General features: G+C 43.9%; 1 protein-coding gene across 1 annotated transcript; it reads right to left on the bottom strand.

The window, feature by feature from the left end:
- Window positions 1-321: 321 nt before the first annotated feature.
- On the bottom strand, window positions 322-21270 carry LOC127559371 (epidermal growth factor receptor kinase substrate 8-like protein 3). The gene is made up of 20 exons (XM_051993102.1): window positions 21138-21270; window positions 18767-18833; window positions 18064-18128; window positions 17737-17801; window positions 9243-9401; window positions 8850-8999; window positions 8643-8707; window positions 7757-7851; window positions 7520-7626; window positions 7147-7258; window positions 6963-7027; window positions 6546-6620; window positions 6005-6153; window positions 4637-4748; window positions 4305-4327; window positions 3021-3120; window positions 2346-2480; window positions 1833-1906; window positions 966-1098; window positions 322-711 (listed from the first exon to the last, which is right to left on the bottom strand). Exons 2-20 carry the CDS (start codon window positions 18802-18804, stop codon window positions 700-702), a joined length of 1734 nt encoding a protein of 577 aa, XP_051849062.1. The 5' UTR covers window positions 18805-18833; window positions 21138-21270; the 3' UTR covers window positions 322-699.
- Window positions 21271-21521: the final 251 nt, after the last annotated feature.

Below are 21521 nucleotides of genomic sequence, written 5' to 3'. Positions count from 1 at the left end.
AACTAAAATAGAGAAGGGAAAGAGAATGGGCCTAAGAAGTAGGAGAGAAATTAGACTTCCCATGCCTTGGAGCTGAGAGTCTCAATTGGATAGGAGTCATGAAATACTGAATTTAACTTTGAAGTCAGGAAAAAACTTCCTAACTATTAGAACCATTCATTAAGTGAAATGTGTTGTCTCAAGAGGCAATATATTCCTCTTAAGGTCTTTTTAACATAATTAAATTTAATTTTCAAATGAAGATCTGTTTTATCTCCCTGTCCCCTCATCATTACCCCAAAATGAGAAAGCAAGAAAAACAAAACTCTTGTTACAAATGTGTTTAGTTAAAACTCTTTGGTCACAAGCATTGGTTTATTGGGGGGAAGGAAGTACAATAAATATTCAGGTTTTGGGGATGTCTCCAGACAGGGACAAATGGGTAACACAAGTATCACCCTAGTAACCTTCACTTTCAGTCTCTGTTTTCCCCTTCCCCACCTACTGCCCATATACCCATTTCACTTCAGAAAAAAAGTGGGATAGACCAGGACATGGAGATTGGCAGATTCCTGGAATAGAAATTGGGAATAGAATGAGGTACCAAATATGGGTGAGTGGGGTGTCCAATGCTATATGACTGGCAGAAGCATCCGATCTGTTGCCTTGCTTGAGAAAATCAGGGATTTCACTTTTCATCCTGGGCTGGTCTGGGTGAAACTAAGGACCCATCTGGGGAAGGAAGAAGATTGAGTTCAGGATGCACTGGGACAAAGAATTGTAGATTTACTTACCCTGGATTTGGGAATAACTATTCAGATGCCCAAAGCAATGACATCAAGGCCCTCCTGCCAGAATCAATGACTGTATCCCCAAACCTTTGTAGTCACACAGGTGCGACTGGACTCTTCACCCCCTTCCCTTGACCACCCCCAATGTTCAATAGGGGCCCAAATTCAGAAAATGGGGGTCCAGATCTGCCTCACCCCTAACAGCATCTTCACTTCTTCTAGCCGGGCCAGGATTTGGGGGGCATCCTCTGGACATACCAGCTGCAACTCCCGAGGTTGCATGTGTAAAAGCTGGCTTCCTGTTAGCACTCCCAAGCTCTTAACGGTGCTATGAGAGACAGAAGGTCATAATTAGCAATTAGAAATATTGCAGTGATCCCGGGACAAGCACTGGGGAAGCAAAGACTAGTGGGGGAGTGGGAGATAGCATAGTGGTAAGTGGGGAAGAGATGTGATCCACTTTATAGCTTCCTATTTTGACTAATTATTCTCCCTATCTAGGTGCTAAATTTTGTTCTTTGAGTTGCCTTAAAACTACAGAAGGATTGCCCTCTGAATTAAGTGCCCTAAGACAAAAGCCTTGTTGCTCTGTCTTAGTTCTGATTCTGTAGATAGAGATACTGTTAGGGCAACAGACAGTTGTGGTGATTGGACTATTGGGAATGATATAATTCTGGATGGAGGGGGATATCTTCTTTTTCCTTTATTGCAATTAAATTCCTATCCATTTAAATCCTAACCCAAATACCACCTCTTTCCTGAAGCCTTCCCCACTTCTTACCCTGATTCACCTTCCCTTTGGATATCCCATAGCACATCTATAGTTTTCTAATGTGCTTTTATTACAAATAACTTATCCCACAAGGGCAGGGACTATATTTGATCCAATATTTGTAACTCCCTCTGAATATAGTAGCCACTTCATAAATTCTTTTCGAAGGAATGGAGATGGCGATGAGGGGGCTAGATCAAAGTATCTGAGAGAAGTGGTATTTCCTGGGTCTCCCTTCTTAGGGCCCCCCCTTTTTCGTCCTTCCCCCAAATCCCGGGGCTGGAACTTACATGGGTGAGAAGTTTTGAGCTTGCAGCCAATCCATCACCTCCTGTGGCTTGGAGCTGGGCCGTAGGATGGGACCCTAGGAGATAACACAGAACCCTGGAGGTCCCAAGACTGACTCCATTGCCCCTTTTCCTCAGTGCATCACCATGCATTCTCCTTGCCTCAGACCCACATCTTCCTATGCAACCCAGCTTTTACTATTTCCCTAAAGAGCTTGAGCTAGAAATTTGGGAGGGAGACCAATCAAACAGTTAACACACACTTACAACTAACGACTTTTGCATTAATGCCTCAGGGTGGGAAAAAGAAAATTTGGGGATGGTGGGAGTCAGGGAGGAGCCCTCATGGTGTGTGCTGGGGGAAGAAGCTTAAGCCTTCTCTAAGCTTCCTATTTTAACTATATTCTAAGAGCTAAGCTCTTAATGCTAAGTTTCTAAAAGGAGGAGACACCCTCTGAATTTTAGTGCCCTGGGATGAAGCCTCGTCTACCCACCCTAGTTACAGTTTGCAGTTACCCGAGTTGGGGAGCTGGAGTGGACCCTCTTCATTTGCAGGCTTGGTGGCAGAGGTTCTAGGATGTTGTTAGGGATGTATCCTCTTCGTCCAGCTTCATTTTGCACCAGCCACCATTGTTTGCTCTGGTCCAGAATCTGTGGAAAGTCAAAGCAATTCTCATCTCAGGGTCTCTGTCTTACCTGGTTTGGAGACTGGGAAGAAGCTACCCAAATAGTCCCCATGGGAGGAGTAGAAGTAAATTTTTCTTCTCTTTATCTCTACCTTCTTCCTTTCTCTTCCCTATAATCTCCTCCCCCACATTCAGCATGAAAGGTTCTTTTAGATTCAATTCCCCCTCCTTCCAGGCTGCCTGTCCCTTCTGACCCCTCTCCAATCTACTAATAGAGGTTTATCATCCTAGACAGCAGGTGGCCCAGTGGATAGAGCTTTGGGCTTGGAATCAAGGAGATCTGAGTTCAAATATGCTCTCAGAATTTTTACTAGCTGTGTGATGTCAGACAAGACACAATTTCTATTTGCCTCAGAAAATGAGGATAATAATAGACCTACCTCCAGGTAATGAGGCTCACATGGAATAATATTTGTAAAGTGCTTACTTTACATAAGTACATAGTTGGTACTTAATAAATGCTCATTTCTTCCCCTTTCATCTCTTGACAATTTTCATTCCTCACCTCTAGCACCTCACCAGCAACCACTGTCAGCTCCTTTGAATTCCTGCCTTCAAACTCATACTGGACTTGCATTAGTACAGGCTTCTGGGATAGGCTGGGTCTGTAGGGGAAGGAGAATCAGGGACAGTTCTTAGGTCTCCAGGATGAGGACCATGGGAAAAGGGAAGGGAATTCTGAAGAATGGGACCTGTGACATCTGGTCTCCTACGGAATCTTCTCAATACCTGGGAGTAGGATGGGGCTTTTTCAGTTATACTTTTCTCTGCCTCATTCCTTCCCCCCAGGGAACACATAAAAGGGGAGCAGTCTGAAGCCTGGGGGCCCTCAATGGCAGTGTCTGAGCTCTCTCGAGGTTTGAAATCCCAGAAATCTCTTTGCCTGCCCTCTGGCTGGGAACCTGACCTCTCCCTCCCAACCCCTGCCCACAGCTCAGCAGGCTGGGCAGAGGAGGTTCTGAATGTCTGCGTTGTTAGACTGTGGGGGCAGGGGGCACCAGCTGGGGAAGAGTCGGGATGTATGGGGGCAAGAGACAATTTGTTCTAGCTCCGAGAACACTGTCTGCTCTTCCCCCAGGAGGATGGCACTCAGTGTCCTTGGAGCAGTGATGCTTAATTAAGGAAGGAGAGAGCAGGAAGGGAGGAGCAGGGCCAGCAAGGAAGAAAGTAAGAAATAAGATATAAAAAATAGGATGGAGGGAGGAGAAAGGGGAAGAGAGAGGAGGGCGGAGGGAGAGAAAGAGAGAGACAGATACATACACAGATAGAGGCAGGCAGATAGACACATAGAAAGACAAATAGGTAGATAGATATAATACCTAGTTAGCTGGATGGATGGACAGACAGATATTTAGAGAGAGACAGATAGATACATAAATACATAGATAGATACACAGGCAGATAGAGACAGAGAAGGGACAGAGAGAGGGACACATGCATAGACCAAACAGAGGCACACATACATAGAGACATACACACACACACACACACACACACACACACACAAAGACAAAGAGACAGAGAGAAAGATACAGAGAAAGAAAAAGAAAGAGACAGAGACAGAGACAGACATAGAGAGACAGAGACAGAAAAACACAGAGAGAGAAAAAGAAAAAGAGAGACAGACAGACAGACACACACACACACACAGAGAAAGAGAGAGAGAGAGAGAGAGAAAGAGAGAGAGAGAGAGAGAGAGAGAGAGAGAGAGAGAGAGAGAGAGAGAGATTAGAAATTTACATTGCAGAACACCAGCCCCACACCCATTGCTATTGATTTTAGGACAAACCTGGGTGACATGCGTTCCTGGTCCTGTAAAGAAAAGAGAACAGGGACCAAATGAGAGTAGGTAGTGGGAAATTTTCTAATTGATGTTAATAATTCTCCCCACAAGACAGTGGGGCAGACAAATACAAACACACACCCCATTATTGCCTGGCAGTATCATTTCAAATTTGGTCTGGAGGAAAGGAAAGGGACAAGACTGTCTTTCTTAGCTGAAGCTGGAGGAGCTCAGGAAGAGAATTGGGGTGAGGGTGGTTGTGAGGTTGACGGCAGCTAACGGAGAAGGGTCACCTGTGCTCAACACTCAGGAGCCAGGAAGTACCTCTTGTTTCTTACCTTGGCTGGGTTGTGCTGGTGATTGACCCTAGAGTATTCTGAAGGTTCAGTTTGTCTGTAGAATCTGGGTGTGTGTGTAGGATTTGTGGACTCTTGGTCTGCCCCATAAACCCTGGGGAGGAAAAATAAACAAACCAATCTGAGCCAGTCCCTCTTTTATATTGAGCTTAGGGCTCATAGAAAGCAGAAGGAAAACAATAATGTTTCCTAACCTATGGGGGAACCCAGAATCATCATTTTAAAAAAGGCCATTGGAGGTGATCTGTTCAAATCCTTTCAGTCTGTAAACCTTGCCAGTTACCAGCTAGCAATTCAAACTAGCAATTCAAACTCAAGGCCCCGACTTTCAATTCAGCCCTTTTGGACAACACCATGATACTAAAGAAAACTCTTTCTACCAGTTATATTTAAAAGGATGCAATCTCAGGTTGGGAAAGAACATTGCACTTGGAACGAGAGGACCAGGATTTGATTCTTAATTGTGCTGCTTATTATTGGAATAACTCTGAACAAGTCATTACACCTCTCTTAGCCTCAGTTTCTTTATCTGTAACATGGTTGGACAAGTTGCCTTCCAGCTTTATGATTATATTAGGTAAGAAACTAGATGGCATAGTAAATAGAAAACTTGAGTTCAAATCCAGCCTCAGATACTTCCTAGCTGTGCGACCCTGACCAAGAAACTTAATTTCTGTTTGCCTCAGTTTCCTCAACTGTAAAACGGGGATAACAACAGCACCTACTCCATAGGTTGTTATGTGGATCAAATGAGATAATATTTTTTTAAAATAATTCCTGGCATACACTATATAAATGCTTATTCCCTTCTCCACTTCCCCTTATTAATACATTTATAAGCAACTACACAGATATTATAACTTTCTGTGCACATAACTATTAAGGAGCACAGGCACATATGATTTTTAATTGGAAAGTGTCTTCCAGTCACCTCCTTAATTTTACCAATAAGGACCCTGAATGAAAGAAGATGGGAAAGATTTGCCCACTATCTCCAAGCAGCAGTAGTATCTCCAGTTCCAAATCCAATGTTCTTTTTTACATCTATATAACCTATATATAAACAGATATCTGTTTGTATCATACAGCCTCATAGATGTAACTGCACATCAGTTTTACTTGTGCACAATCCTATTTGAGTATAGGGACAACCCTGATTTCCATACAGCCAGCTGGAATACATTAAATGATTTCCTACATCAGAAGGAAGATGGACTCAATGAACTCTAAGGTCTCTTCCAAATCTAAGATTCTTTGAATGTAGCAAAATGCCCACGTAAGTGCATGCTTGGGGGTTAGGGATGAGGGTGGGCATCTGGGACTAATATCACAACTGGAGTTTTCTCTCACGTGCTGGTGGTCCAGAACTCTCCTAGACTTTTCCAGAAATCCATTTCATTTGGTAGCAGACAAGATTCCAGTAGGGCAATGGCCTTGGGGGTTAACTGGGGAACATCTACTGAAGCTGCCCAATGAGGATTGGGACAGTTGGTGATCACCTGAGGGAATAACAGAGCATATGTTGGGAACTGTGGTTCCTTGCCAAGAAGAGCTGAACAAGAGACAGTATTAGAAAGACTTTGACATGCCAGGATCCAGTACATATAGGGAGGTTTTAAAATGTCTCTGTTTGGATACTTGTGTACAATCATGCATGTTAGGGATGCATCTTTCTACTCCATGGAATCTTCTCTTTTGCCCTCCTGATATCTCCTCCCAGTCCCTAGCATTCCTGACTACCTTGGGGTTGAAGGCAATGGCTTTGTTCTGAAACACTCTATTGAGCGGAAAATAGGACTCCCTTCTATCTCTCACCCTCCATCCCTTCATCTCCTCAATGTACCCTGCCCATCTCCATCCCCATGGGCTTCCTTGGGCCATTTCAACTTACCATGATCAAAGCTTTGAAGAGATTGTGTACAAAATCAGGAGCACTTGGTTGATCTATGTGGAGCTCCAGCTTCCCCTGAGGATATATAAATAGACCAACTCTGTCACTACCAGGTCCCTCTGCTTCCTCAAAGGGGTTGAGGGCTTGGTCTTGGTTTCCCCCTTACTTAAATTAACTGAATTCCCAGGCAGTCGAGAGGAAGGGGGAGGGGGAGAGGAACATTGTTTCTAGATACGATTCTTTAGGCAATTTTCAAGGGTAGAGAATGATTTTTGGATGAGAGGGGAGGAGCTGAGTCTAGGGTTTATGAAATGAGGAGGAGGGACAAGGGTTTGTTTTGGAGAGTAGGAGGTTGGAGAAGGAGACTGAGTTACAGGATAAACCATTCCTCCCCCCACTTCCAAGGGGTTGACTTACCAGGAGATTGAGTGCATGCTTGACCATCTGGAAACACTCTATGTATTTGAGTTCTGAGAGGAGTCCTGTGAAGTAGACAGGACTGACTGAGCACTCAGAGCACTGTGCCCATGCTCCTCCTACTCCCACCATTCCTAAATGTCCTTCTGGTGGCTCCTGTCCCTCCCAGAAACCCTGTGCTCACCTTTTTGGGGCTTCTTCTTCCCCCAAAAATTCTTCTTGGTATTATTTTTCGGGGCCCCCTTTGTCATCTCCACAAACTGCTCGATTTTATTCAGGGTGTTGTTTAGCTCCTCCTGTGTTCAGACAATTCCCCCCATCCAGGTGAGTCTTTGACCTTGAATAAGCCAGTGACCTCTGCACTCCTTCAGAATACCATGTCATTGGTCTTAAATTGGAGCTTCCAGCCCTGTCCCTCTAACCAGCCCTAGTCTTGCCCACCTGTGTAGTCTTTGACCAATATCCTATTGCTCCAGTCCTTCTTTCAACCCTTCTTCCTTTCCCTCCACAATGTGCCCAAAGTCAGAGGGTCCCAGGTTAAGGCTGGATATATTTACCATGTCTTCCTCTAGGTCCAGGGGGAGCTCAACCTGTGCCTTCTGTGGAGAAAACTGGTCAAACCTCTGTGGTGGCTGGGTATTAGACTGATATGAGGCAGGGAATCCTGTTCATGTTCAGAAGATAAAGGACTGTGGCCATTGTAACCAGATGTCTTATTTCAACCCCTCGGGGCTGCAATCAATGCTTCTCCCCATCCTCCATCCCAGCTCCCGAATACTCTGAACTCTACTCACTGTGTTCGATGGAGTTCCTGGAGTTCCTGCGGTACCTCTCCTGGGGATCTGCCTCCCACTTATGCTCTTTGGGTTGGGGACTCCCAAATCTGTATCTGTGAAGGAGATAAGATCTGAGTCTGGATCTTTGAAACAGAGATAGAAGGTCTCCTGTCCCCCAGCCTTCAGGCTTTCAGAATTGCATTATGTTACAGTCTTCTCAACTCAGATAACTCCAGTCTCCTCTCCCCTTCAGCCCATCTCCATCCTAGCTTCAATCCCATCCCTTTTGAATGCCTCCACTTCCATCTCTTTAGTTGTTTAGTCTTTAATTGTTTTCCCAACTCTAGAGCCTTTCTTCATCCTCCTTCCTTTGCCTCCCAATTTTGCCATTGTTCAGCTGTTTCAATTGGGACCCCATTTGGGGTTTTCTCTTTTTGGAATGGTTTGCCATTTCTTTTTCCATTCTCATTTTACAGATGAGGAAACTGAGGCAGACAGGATGAAGTTACTTGCCCGGAATCACACATTTAATAAGTGTTGGAGGCTATATCTGAACTCAGAAAGATTCATCTTCTTGACACTGAGCTGATGCTCTAGTCCCTGCTCTACTGGGCTGCCCCAGCCTTCCATTTATCCCCATCCCAATTCTGAACCTGACCCCTATCCTCCAGCCCCTTACTCATTCTCACTCTCATTTTATTTCTATCTCCTCCAGCTTGGACCCATTTTTGGCCCTTTTCTTGACCCTATCTTCAGCTTTGTTTCTAGCCTCAAGGATAGCAATTGGGATATCACAAATTAATTTCTGGGTATGTGAAGTGATCTCTTCCCATTGTCCTTGGGACTGAGAGCCAGTTATCCTTGGGAACTTCAGAGGGCCATGGGGGTTAGAAGGAGGTTTTACCTTGGTTCTCTCCTTTCTTTCATTTCATCAATTGCCTTCTGTAGGTTATTCCTCAGGATCTCAGCCTGGAGAAGGGGACAATCAGAATACATGAGTCTGGGCAGGAGCCCTGCCACTCCTATTCCTAAACTTGGTGTTCTCTTCTCATTCCCTCCAGGCTAGTAAGGTCATTGCTTTCCAGCTTTCCCCCCAACTCAGGCTGCTCACCCCAACTTCCCTGCACTGGAATAATAGGATATTGGTCAAAGACTGGCCCAGCTCCTGAAGCATGATTAATAGAACTGAATTGTAGGAACAGCTATTTAATATGGCATCCAGAGATTGGATGTTCTCTAAGGGGTAGGCATCCATCTCTTCCTGTGGGAGAAAAAGAAAGATTTAGTAAACGTATCATTTTGAGAGCCAGGATACATTTCTTCCAGGGAGTTCCCTCTAACATAGAATTCCCATGGCCATTAATCTGGCCTTCCAAGCCATACCTCCCTGGGGGAGTCCTTGGTTTTGGGAGGGTCAGGATGAGCATGAGAGGGAATATGGAAGAAGGAAAGGTTAAGGTCCCCTTGGGGAAATAGGAGAGGAAGGCTATGATGAAACCCTTACCCTAGTCTCAATATCCAGGATTTGAAGCCAATTGTCTTTGACCTGCAGGACCACATCCTGGCCCCACACTTGACCTTGGGCATCCATCATCTGAAGCTTCGTGATTACATCCTTAGGTTCCCGGAGAGTTCCTGAGCCGAGTTTACAGGTCAGCAGGTGCTGAGGATTAACAAGGGAGAGTGCTCAGGAGCTGGGAAACTTTGAGGGAGGGGTTCAGCAGATCCTTGGTTCACGGGGTAGGAAGTGCTCTGGGCTGGTGAAGTGGTCCCCAAGGTCCCCAGACAAGTAGAATCTATTCTCAACTCTCCCAGGTTAAGGTCAAGGTTGGAGTTAGGAAATATTCCAGGGGAGAAGGGATGGGCCGAGGAAGGCTGCATTAGGCACATTTCAGGATTTGGGTCAGGGACTGTCAGGGATCTGTTTAAAGGGACAACTCGGCAACTATCTTGAATCTCTGGGGTTTCAGGTGCTGGATCAAAGAGCTGGCAGTTCCTTTGCTTTCCTATTGCCCGAGAGATAAAGTCCACTCTCCTTCACTTGTTTTTCAGGGACACAAACCACTCCCTCCTTGCCTTTACAATCTTATCTCACATTGCTCCCCGATCTATGCTCAACTCTACCATGCTCGCCCCAGAACCTGCTATTTCCTCTCTGCCCCAGAGTCAGACACAGCAGCTTGCACGTAAGAACAGGGACTGGATCCGTGCTTTCATTAGCATAAGGAACTCCCAGGTGAGGGAATCCCTCTGCCAGTGCAGGTTATAGTCTTAGAAACACAGTCTAGAGAGTTATACTGAGCACTAAGAAATGACATCTTCCTGGGGACATTGTCAGAACGAAGTTTGAAGTCGCAGCCTCTCTAGCCATTGGACTACGTTGCCTATCCTGCATAGATCCGATTCTTCATAAATATTGACTGAAATCCTGGATTTGCTGGATCCTCTTCTGATGGTTGTGGTTCTGCACACAGCCAAAGGGAAATACTGTCCCTTCACAATCTCTTACCAGCTCCTGGGATGCAGCTTGGATCCCAACCTCTCCACGAGGGCATCTCTAGCTGCCACGGTACCTTCTTCCTTCTCTCAGGCCCCATACTGGGGGGTGCCTTTCCCGCACTCTCTCTTAACTTGGAATTATTCTACTTGGATTATTCAACTGTCTCATGAATTTGTCTTTTCTCTTGATCTGTTCTACATCTCTCTTTCTCTCATCTATTCCACTGTCCCCTCTTTCTCCTTCTTTTCCCTTTCCCTTCCTTCCTTCCTTCCTTCCTTCCTTCCTTCCTTCCTTCTTTCCTTCCTTCCTTCCTTCCTTCCTTCCTTCCTTCCTTCTTTCCTTCCTTCCTTCCTTTCTTCCTTCCTTCCTTCTTTCCTTTTTCTCTTTCCTTTCTTTTTTTTCTCTCCTTTCTTTCTCTACTTCCCTTTCTTGCTTCTAACTAACATGGATCCCATAATACTTCCCATAGTAATGCGTCTATCCCCTCTGTTAGCCATATCCACCTCTCTGGGAACAGATAGTGTCTGTCAGGACCCTCTCCTACTTCAGCACTTCTTTGATTTTTCAGGATTATAGATTCTCACGCCTGAAAGGGACCTTAGCCATTGTGAGTTTGAGCAGGAATCCCTAACGGTTAGCCCTCCAGTGCCCAGCACACAGCAGTAATCTAAGAAGTGCTTGTTGATTGAGTGAGTGACCTGGCCCCAGCTTGAGGACCCTAGTGTAGAGCTGACATTTAGACAATCTCTTTCAGGGATCTTTAGTACAGTTTGTAGCTTAATACTACATTAAGACTACATTAAAGTCTGCATACGACTTTAAAGCAGGATATTACATGTTATCTCATTTAGTCCTTGTAAAAAGTTCCTGAGGCAGATGCTATTATAGCAAGGCTCAGATTAGTGACAATAATGAGTCCCCTGAAATGATGGCATGGATTTTAATTTACCCTATGCAAAGTTATAATTATGTAAAATATAGTCATTTATTCCAGCCCAGTGGAAATATGTAGTACAGATTTAGGCAATATGACTGTTTCATATGGATTCCCCAGTCACACTAATGGGACCTAGCAGTGTGAAATCCATGTTATAAGTGGGGAAACTGAGGCTGAGAGAGGGTAAATGGCTTGTGCAGGGTCGCGCAGTTAGTAGGTGTTCGAGTCAGGACTCAGAGTCAGATCCTAACTCTAAGCCCAATGAGACCTGCCCCGAAGCTTTGCTGATGTCTTTCAATTGTGACCAACTCTTAGTGACCCCATTTAGGTTTTTCTTGGCAGAGATACTGGAATGGTTTGGCATTTCCTTCTCCACTCATTTTACAGATGAGGAACCTGAGGCAGGCAGGGTGACTTGCCCAGGGTCACACAGCTAAGTAACTATAAATCTTCCTGACTCCAGGTGAGGTGCTCTGTGCACTCTGGCACTCTAGCCACCCATCATGCAGCACCAGATGCCTTCCATTGAGTTTAAGTTGGTCTCCCTGTAACTTTCAACCATCAGTCTCAGTTTTGGTCTCAGGGGCTAAACAGAAAAGGCCTTTTCCTCTTCCACATCTTGCAAATACTTAAAGATAAGTTCTAACTATGTCTATGTTCAAACCAGAAGCTCTTAGTGGTACAGCGGATAGAACACTGGGCCTAGAGTTAAAAAGATCTGAGTTCAAATCCTAACTTGGAAATTTACTGACTGAATGATTCTGGGCACTTAATAATAACATCTACTTCATAGGACTGTTATGAACATCAAATAAGATAAAATTTGTATAAACAAGTACTTAACATAGTACCTGGCACATAATAGGTATTTAATAAATTCTTGTCCTTTTCTCCCTTTCCATGAATCACAATACTTCTACCCTTTCCATGGAGGCTTCATTGAACTCCTTTTCCCCCAACTTAGCTGGCTCAGGGGTAAGCTCCCTGTTTGGTCCTACTATTACCCGAAAACGATCAAACTAATGGCTTTCTCTCAATTTCTCATCATTCAAACTTCTATTATATTCATTCTTTAGTCATTTATCAAATATTTACTCTGCATTCAATGTCAAGCTGGGCACTGAAAAAATACAAAAATAAACTAGAAAGTTTTGCTCATGTGGTACATTCACTGGTCTTGCCATTCACTTCGTCTGCCACCTTCAAAAACCTTATACTCATCTCTTGCTCACTATTCATAATTATGAAAAACACTTAGTACAGTGGCTGGCATACAGTAGGCACTACATAAATGCTTATCTCCATCCCCTATTCCCCACTATTCATAGCCAATCAAGTACTTGTTGGTCCCACCTTTACCTGTAATATCTGTCTTATTTTTCTCTTTATTCCACCTGCAACAGAACATAAGCCATCATTGTCACTGCATGGATGTTGAAGGTCTTTCTTCCTTTCTGTTTGTCTATCTCTCTGTCTTTCTCTTTCTGTCTCTATCTCTGTCTCTCTCCTCCTTCTTTACCTTTGTCTGCCTTTTTCTGTCTCTACCTCTTTGTCTCAGTCTCTTTCCTCCTCTACCTTTGTCTGCCTTCTTCTGTCTCTACCTCTTTGTCTCTATCTCTTTCCTTCTCTACCTTTGTATTTCTATTCCTGTCTCTGTCTCTTTCTGTTTCTATCTCTCTGTCTCTCTCCTCTTTCTTTACCTTTGTCTGTCTGTCTGCCCATCTCTGTCTGTCTGTCTGCCACTTGCATCACCTAGCTGCCTTACACACATATCTGTTCTTGCTTCCCTTCAGTAAAATACAGCAAACAAACAAATAAAAAACCCAACAGTTTCAATAGTTCCCTCTGGCCTACTAAGTAGATTTCAAATAATTCCCCCTCACAGTCCGGCCCTCCGTAGTTGATGGCGCTGTACCATTGTAGTCTAATCTTCTTCCACATCCCTCTGTGAATTCTGTGGGCACGGACAGAGTGGACCCCTACTCTCAGATGGCCCGTCCTTGCCTGCCCGTGTCATGGTTCCCACTGTTCCCTCAGTCAAGAATGTCCTTCCTCTTCCCCTTCCTCAGGTGGGTTCTTCCCCATCCTTTAAGCCTAGATCAAATGCCATTGCCTCCACGGTGCCTTCTCTGACCCCTTTGTTGATAAAGTCACATCCCACTCTGTGTTGTATCTCAGTGATACACTTAGCATGTATTATGGCCATGGCATAGGAGGGCAGCTATGTGGTGCCGTAGCAGGTAAGAGTCCTGGGTCTAGAGTCAGGAAAAGTCATCTCCTGAGTTCAAATCCAGCCTCAACAGTTACTAGCTGTGTGACCCTGGGCAAGTCATTTAATCCTGTGTGCCTCAGTTTCCTCATCTGTAAAATAAGTTGGAGAAAGAAATGGCGAGCCACTCCTGTGTCTTTGCCAAGAAAACCCCAAACGGGGTCACAGCATGTTGGACATGACTGAAAAATGACTGAACAGCAACAACACAGTCAAGGGGATGAGTGTTGGACGCAGTCAGAAAAACTTGGTTTCCAATTCTGCCTCTGACATCAACCAATTCAGTGACGCTGAGCAAATGCCTTAATTTCTCTGAGATTCAGGCAACTCCCAAAGTCTTATCTCTTAAGTCATAGATTATGGATGGAGTTCTACGCAAATAAAAGCTGTTGGTATTATTATTGATGTGTGTGTCATGTCTCCTTACTCATAGCAAACAAGAGCTGGGAGGGTCCTTGGAGTTCACTGAATACAATCCTCCCATTTTACAGATGGGCAAAGGGAAGGCCATCGAGGTGAAGGACATACAGGGGGTAAGCATCAAGGGTAGAATTTGAACCCAGATCTTCTGTGCACCAGGCCAGTGTTCTTCCCAATGAGGGCAGGAACGGTGTTTTATCTAAACTTGGAATCGCCTCCAGTATCATCTGTGTATGTGCCCTTTATCTGACTGTGGCTGTTTGTGCCAATGGTTTATGGCCACAACTTGTGATTCATTTCCCCATTCCTAGATGACCCTCACACCTGACTCATCTTCTTCATCCTCCTTCTCCATTGGGCCCTACCCTTCTTCTTAGCCAGTGTAACGGAAGAGCCCATGATTCGGCGCCCTCTCCCTCTTATGTGGCCTTTGGGCCCTCTCAGCTCTTGCTGACCCTTCTCCTAGAGGAAGGGTGGGTCAAATCATCATTTCCCATGACTTCAAACTCGACCTCATCTCCGGACCTCCACTAATATCAGCCTCCTCTAGCACAGTCGCCCTCTTAGAGCTCAGCTAGGTGGTACAGTAACTATCACTCTGGACAGAGAATCAGGTCCATAATTCAAATGCAGCCTAATAGACACTTATTAGAGGTGTTATCCTGAGCAAGTAACTTCATATGTGTCTGCCTCAATTTTCTCATCTATAAAATGGGGGTAATGATAGCACTGATTTCTTAAGGTTGTTGGGAGAAGAAAAATGAAATAATATTTGTAAAGTGCTTCACAAACCTTAAAGCACTCTATAAATATAGTTATTTTTAGCCATTATCATCATCACAAGGCAGAGTCAGCTCATATTAAAAATTATTTCATTGCACACACTGCCCAACATTTAAGTAATGGGGATATAGAGACAAAAAAAGTTGTTTTCCCTCAAGAAACTCACTTTCTAATCTTTTAATAACTCCACATCAAACTTTCCAAAGCTCCCCAAACATAACCTTCAATCACTCGGTCCCTCCTGTCTCAGCCAATCCTTTAGCCTCTTCCAGGTCATGATGGATTTCGAACACTTCAACCTCTCTTTCCTACCCCCCACTCCTCATCCCTATCCCCAAAACTGCAAGTCAAGCCTCTGCTTCCCTCTGAAGTGAATGACATTCCATTTGGAGATGTCAACTCAAATACTAGTTATAAAACTAGTGTGTAAGTATGGGCAAGCCAATTAATCCCACTGAGCCTCTGTTCTCTCATCTGTAAAATGAGCATAATATTTGCAATATGCAAGCCCTTAGGTTTATTGAAGGAAAGTGCTGTGTAAATTGTAAAGGACTATGTCATTTATTATAATTCAAGATTTCCTTTCTCCCTTGTATTTTTTCTTTCTTTCCTTCCTTCCTTCTGTCCATAAATTTTAAAGGATTATATAATTTATTATGACTCAAGATTTCCTTTTTCCCCTGAATTTTCTTTCCTTCCTTCCTTCCATAAAATTTAAAGGACTATGTAATTTATTATAATTCAAGATTTCCTTTCTCCCCTGTATTTTCCTCCCTCCTTCCCTCCCTTCTTCCCTTTTTTCCTTCCTTCCGTAAATTTTAAAGGATTCTATAATTTATTATAATTCAAGATTTCCTTTCTCCCCTGAATTTTCTTTCCTTCCTTCTTCCTTCCTTCCTTCCTTCCTTCCTTCTTCCTTCCTTCCTTCCTTCCTTCCTTCCTTCCTTCCTTCTTCCTTCCTTCTTCCTTCCTTCCTTCCTTCTTCCTTCCTTCTTCCTTCCTTCCTTCCTTCCTTCCTTCCTTCTTCCTTCCTTCCTTCCTTCCTTCCTTCCTTCCTTCCTTCCTTCCCTCCTTTCTTCCTTCTTTTCTTCCTTTCTTCCCTTCTCTTTTTTTCTTTCTTTTCTTTCTTGGCAATCAAGTTTAAGTGACTTGTTCAAAATCACCTAGCTAGTAAATGTCAAACTATGAGATTAAATTTGAACTCGGATCCTCCTGACTGTAGGGTCAACCTGTTCTATTCACTGCACCACCTAGCTGCTCCTCTCCTTTCATAATGCCCTCTAATTGCTGACTTAAAGACTACTGTCAGGGCTTCTCTCTTGGAGGAGAACTGTGGACTTGGGTCATTGCAGATTCACACCAAGGGAAGGTGACAGCAACCTAGTGCTCATCATTGCTCATCAATCCTTCTATTCCTTTTGTTTCTTCTTACAATGGTTATCCTACACCTTCTTTTCTCTCATCCCTCTCTCCTTCTCCACTCCCCTCATCCACCTTGAGCAAATAAATGCTTGACGGAAAATATCTTGGACCCTATATTGTGAATTTCAGCATGTCAATCACTGGGTCTACATCTGTTCTCTGATCTTTCCCTCCAGGCTTAGTTGCTGTAAAGGGATTTTTCTCCTCTTCTCCAAAATTAACTCTGTTTCTTGAAGTCAGATCCTCCAGTCCTTTTCGACTCCTCAGATTCACAAGTAGTTCCCCTCACTAGCATCATCACTGTCTCATTCTCCAAAGGCACCTTTCCTCTTCCTTCAGACACACTAATTTCCTTTTTTGATAAAATAAAACAAACACTCCTTCTGAAGAAAAGAAGTAAACTTACTATGTTGATTTACGGAATAGTTATTCCCCAAATAACAAGATATGATAATTGAACAATACTAATGCAGTGAAATTTAATAGGCATAAATGTAAAGTGTTATAATCAGGTTAAAACAATCAAGGACAGGATCAACAAGTACTGGATTGGAGATATGTGGTTAGAAAGTCTTTTATGTGGAAATGAACTAGGAGTTCTGGTGAATTATAAATGCAGTGGGAAATAATGGTATTACTAGAACACTGCCCTCCACCATTGTCAGAACACATCCAGAACACCGTGTTCTGTTCTGGCCCCCATAGTTTAGAAGGACATTGATCAACTTGAAAGAAGTTATTGGGATGAGGATTAACTGAAAATATTGGAAGTGCTTAATCTGAAGAGGACAAGCCTTGGAGGGTGATTATCTAACTAAGAATACCATGGTCCAAAGGCTAAAAATCTGAGAATAATTTTTACATTTTAAATAAAAAGCTGTGATTTTCTGACCCTTGGAGCACTACTATCGAGAAGAGAAATTAAGTAGTTCTGCTTCAGGGCAGAAAGTAGAAGGAAGAACAGCAGGTAGAAGTTGCAGGGAGGCAGATTTCTTCTCAACATAAGGAATAATTTTCCCCAAAATAAAACTATTTAAAAACTAATATGCTCTCTGGCAGAGGGGAGAGAGAAAGGCAAAGGGGAAATGGTACAAAGAGTTTCTCCATCACTGGATGGAGAAGCATCATGCAGAGGCTAGATGTTAATTGAGGTGATTCCTGTTCAGGTGAAAGAGACTTCTGGGTCTCTTTCAACTCTGAGATCTTATAGTTCTCTTAACCACCTTTCACAGCCAACCTCCCAAAATTCATGGGCTATACTTCTAACAGTCAGATGCTTGTCTTAGTGTCATTCTCATTTCCTAGGATCATTGCTAGCTGCACAAATCCCTTAGCCTTTCTCAGCCTCAGTTTCCTTATTTGCAACACAAAAAAATTGGATTCTGACTTCATACTGGTCTCTCTATGATCCTGTGATCAGCATTCTTACTTCTTCCGATCCCCTTTGTGGAATGTCCTCTCTTCCCCTCCTCTCCACACCCAGGAAACCTTAAATCAGCTCGGTACCTTGGCAATTAATTAGTTTTTAATTGTTTAATGCTTGGAGATCTGGACTCTCCTGCAGCCCTAGCATAGTGTGAATACATATGTATTTGAAATGAATGAATTAAATAGAATTAAAAGAATCTCTGGGGAAAACTATGTGTGAGACAGGCAGAAATTCTTACCTCCACTCGTTGCTTTAGGATGATGGGTTCTGAAGCCATGGCTTGAGAGTATTCTTTCCGTTGTTCTAGAGGTAAGAGCAGAAGATAAAGAGAGGGGAGGAATGGAATGTGGTGGTAATGGTGGGGAGGTCAGATCAGGAGATTGTGGGGAGGGCAGAACAAACTGAGGATGAAGATGAGGGTGAAGGAGCAGGGATTAAAGTGTGAAAGGGAAGGAAAGGAGAGGAAGCACAAAGGGAAGTAGGGAGGAAAACGGCAGGAGGGCATTGAGAAGAGAATGAAAAGGAGGGAGAACAGAAAGGCAAGAATGGATAAGAAGAAACTTACGGTAAATAGTTTTGTTGCTGGGTCTAGCCATGCTATTGGATTTGCTGAGGGCTGGCCTGGGGTATCTGGAAAGTAACCGAAAAAGAAATATGTTCAGAGCACGGGAGATGGTGCAGTGCAAAAGAGGGATGTGGGAGCTGGATATACAGAGATATGGGTCTGAAAGGAAGGGAGGCAAAAGGTGGGACCTTGGAGATAAAAGAATAGGCTCCCAAGAAAAGAGAAAGGAGTAGATCCTTGAGGGGAAGGGGAAGAGGAAAGGGAAAAAGGAGGAAAAGAAAGAGAAGCAAAAGGAGGAGGAGAGGACAAAGAAGGAGAGGGAAAAGAAGGAGAAGGGAAAGATGAAGGGGAAAGGAAGAGGGAAGGAGGAGAAAGAAGAGAAAGAGAAGAAGAGGAAAAAGAAGGAGGAGGAAAGAAAAAAAGGAGAAATAGGAGAGAAAAAAGGAGGAGAAGGGGAAGGGGAAGAGGAAAAGAAAGGGGAAGGAGAAAGGAAGGGAAAGGAGGAAGAAGAAGAGAAAAAGAGGGAGGAGAAGAAAAAGGAGGAAAAGGAGAAAGAGGAGGAGAAGAAGGTGAAGAAGAAAGAAAAAGGGAAAGGGAAGGGGAAGGGAAAGGGGAAAAGGGGAAAGGAATCCATTGGGAAGGGGAATAAAACTTTGTAGGCCAGCAAGGAGGGATGGGGGTCCTGATGAATTCTAGGTCTCACTGATTGAACTGGTTATCCCTCTGGGTGACATGGTCCATCCTTTATACTGGTGGTATGCTCTGGAAACCTAGGAAAAATTACAGATTTTGACCTTTCAGCCTATCCTTTGATAGATTCAAGAAATAATACCCTTCTAATTTCCAACCCCCAAATTTCTGTCCCATAAGACCCTTCCCACAAAGACTTTAAATGTCTCTCCACAAGACCTGTCCTGATAGCCAATGTTCTATCTGTAGGCTGAGGGGAAGGGACCACACCAGAAAGTCAGAGAAATGGGTATATGGGAGAGAAGCAGTGGCCTCCCATTGAGTTAGAAAGATCACTGACTCTAGACCCCAAATACTTATATTCAGATCCAACTTGGGGGATGCTTACCACCTATATGACTAGACACAAGTCACTTCAGTTTCCTCATCTATACAATAAAGAGGTGGGGCTAGATGGCCCCAGAAGTTCCTTATAGCTCCAGATGGATAATCCTAAAACTCAGAGGGCAAAGAATTCCCAGCATATAGTTTGAAAAACTTATTCAAATGACCAGAGGCCAAGACCCCTCCTTTCCCTAGAAGACTCAGAGAGAGCAGGAAACTGGACCCAGCTTAGCTAGAGACTAAAGCCCAAATTCTTCATTTTGGCCCAAACCAGGCTAGACTCTCTGGTTCGTGAGGTTTTTAGAGAAAGAACAACCTTCTCTGGAACTTTTGGGATTGGAAACTATTAAGTTTTCTTTTCTAATCCTCAGTTTCTCCATCTTACAGATAGGATGATGGGTTTTTTGGATTGAGAAGACCCTTTGGAGGTTTGTGTATAAGCATGGATGTGTATGAGTGTGTGTGTGTGTGTGTGTGTGTGTGTGTGTGTGTGTGTGAGAGAGAGAGAGAGAAAGAGAGAGAGAGAGAGAGAGAGAGAGAGAGAGTGTATTTGTGAGGAGTCAGGGCTCTATTAAGATACTGGGGGAACTTGGGAAAAGTATAAACTAGAGGACCATCAACTTATTTATCTGAGCTCTTACAAAAACACTATACTTTCAGTTAAATTAAATATATCATTAACAGTAAGTTAAAATCAAGGGAATAAGAGAGGAGATTGGTTCCCTGGGTTCTTTCTTGCCTTGGGAATTCTACTAAACAATTTAGGTCAAAGTCTCTTAAGAAGTCAGAATTTTTATTTCTCCCCTAGGTAAGTGCCTGATAGAGGTGGCCAGGTAGCTCATTGGATGTCAAGAAGATCTAAGTTCAAAGCCTACTTCAAACAATGACTAGCTAAGTATCTTTGGGCCAGTAATAACTTTTCTAAATTTCAGTTTCCTAGATGTATAAAATGGGGATAATGATAGCTCCTATCTCACAAATTTGTGGGGAGGGTCAATTGAGATAATATGTAAGACATTTTATAAGCTTTAAAGGGCCATGTAGGAATTGTTAGTTGTTTGTATGATCTAAGTTCTCCTTTTCTTCACCTTTTCCCCAAAGATCTCACCCTTGAGAATGATAAACTCTACTTCTTAACTCAAAGGAGAGGAAAGGAAATCTTGGTCAGCTTTCTTTCCCACATCCTTCCATCCCCACGAGCCCCAAGTCCTTCTGCCTATCGGGAAGGGAAGAGGGGTCTGGATACCTGTTCTCTTTGCTTACGGTTATGTGTTTTGGTGTGGGAAGAGGCTGAGAAACACTTGGTGATAAGCATTCCCAATAATCTTGGAACTGGTGATAGGGCAAGGAGCACAGCCAGTACTATGCGTGTCCTTGGAAAATGGTTGTCTTCAGAAAACAGATTCAGGAAAGGGAGGCTGAGGACTAAGGAGGAGGTGAAAGAGATAGAGAGGAATCCAACTATCTGGGAATAATGAGTAGCAAACCAAAAGTCCCATTCGCCCATTCCATAAAGTCCCAAGCCCCTAGGCCCCTATTCAGTCAGAAATCTGTAAAAAGTCTGAACAGCGAGATGGAAGCCAGAGCCAGGAAAATCACTGATGTCATGACCCAAATATCTACTCCCAGCAGTGGGTGAAAAGACAATTCAGGGGCTGAGGCAATTAGAATCTGCCACTTAGATGATAGGGATTGGAATTCAGTTGCTTCCCTTTGGATCAGGGTTAGGGCTTTTCCAATCAATCACCCGTGGCGAAGGGGATGCAGCCCACCCCAAGCTTTGTTCCTTCAATGAAGGGACACCATTATTTTTTCAAACCAATCAGTCATTCAAGCCTGAGCTGACTCTACCTCTGGGATCTCTATGGTCAGGAGCAGACCGGGATGATCAAGGTTTCTGAGGGTCCTTGATCTGTGAGAACACGAGCTCCTGGGCCCAGAGGGGTCAGACATTGCTCCAAAGTGACCTTCCCCTTCCCCATTCCCTGTTGCACAATTACCTGTAGCTCTGGATCTCCGGCACCACAAATCCAAACGATGTGTCTGACTCCTTGAAAAGTGGATCAGTCCACTAGCGAGTGAGTGTTGGGAAGGGGTTAGGATGGCTGTAGCCCCACCCAATGTAAAAGGTTTCTATCCCAGGCTGCAAGTACATGATGACAGCAGTAGCCACAGACACACCTTATGGTCTTTGGACTCTTAGTAGGTGGAGAATATCCATGGGCAGCTGCCCACCCCCCTTCCTGTTCTAGGCAGGCACATGCCCTCACCTGTGGTTGGCTCTATTAATGCCTGACTCCTGACATTCTTATTCCCTCAGGGTTTTTCTTGCTCTTTCCCCTACACAGCTTCCCATCCTCCCCCAGTTCTGGTCCTCTGTCCAA

Source organism: Antechinus flavipes, chromosome 4 (genome assembly GCF_016432865.1).
Source record: "Antechinus flavipes isolate AdamAnt ecotype Samford, QLD, Australia chromosome 4, AdamAnt_v2, whole genome shotgun sequence".
Taxonomy (NCBI): domain Eukaryota; kingdom Metazoa; phylum Chordata; class Mammalia; order Dasyuromorphia; family Dasyuridae; genus Antechinus; species Antechinus flavipes.
This window is presented reverse-complemented; position numbering and strand designations above follow the sequence as displayed.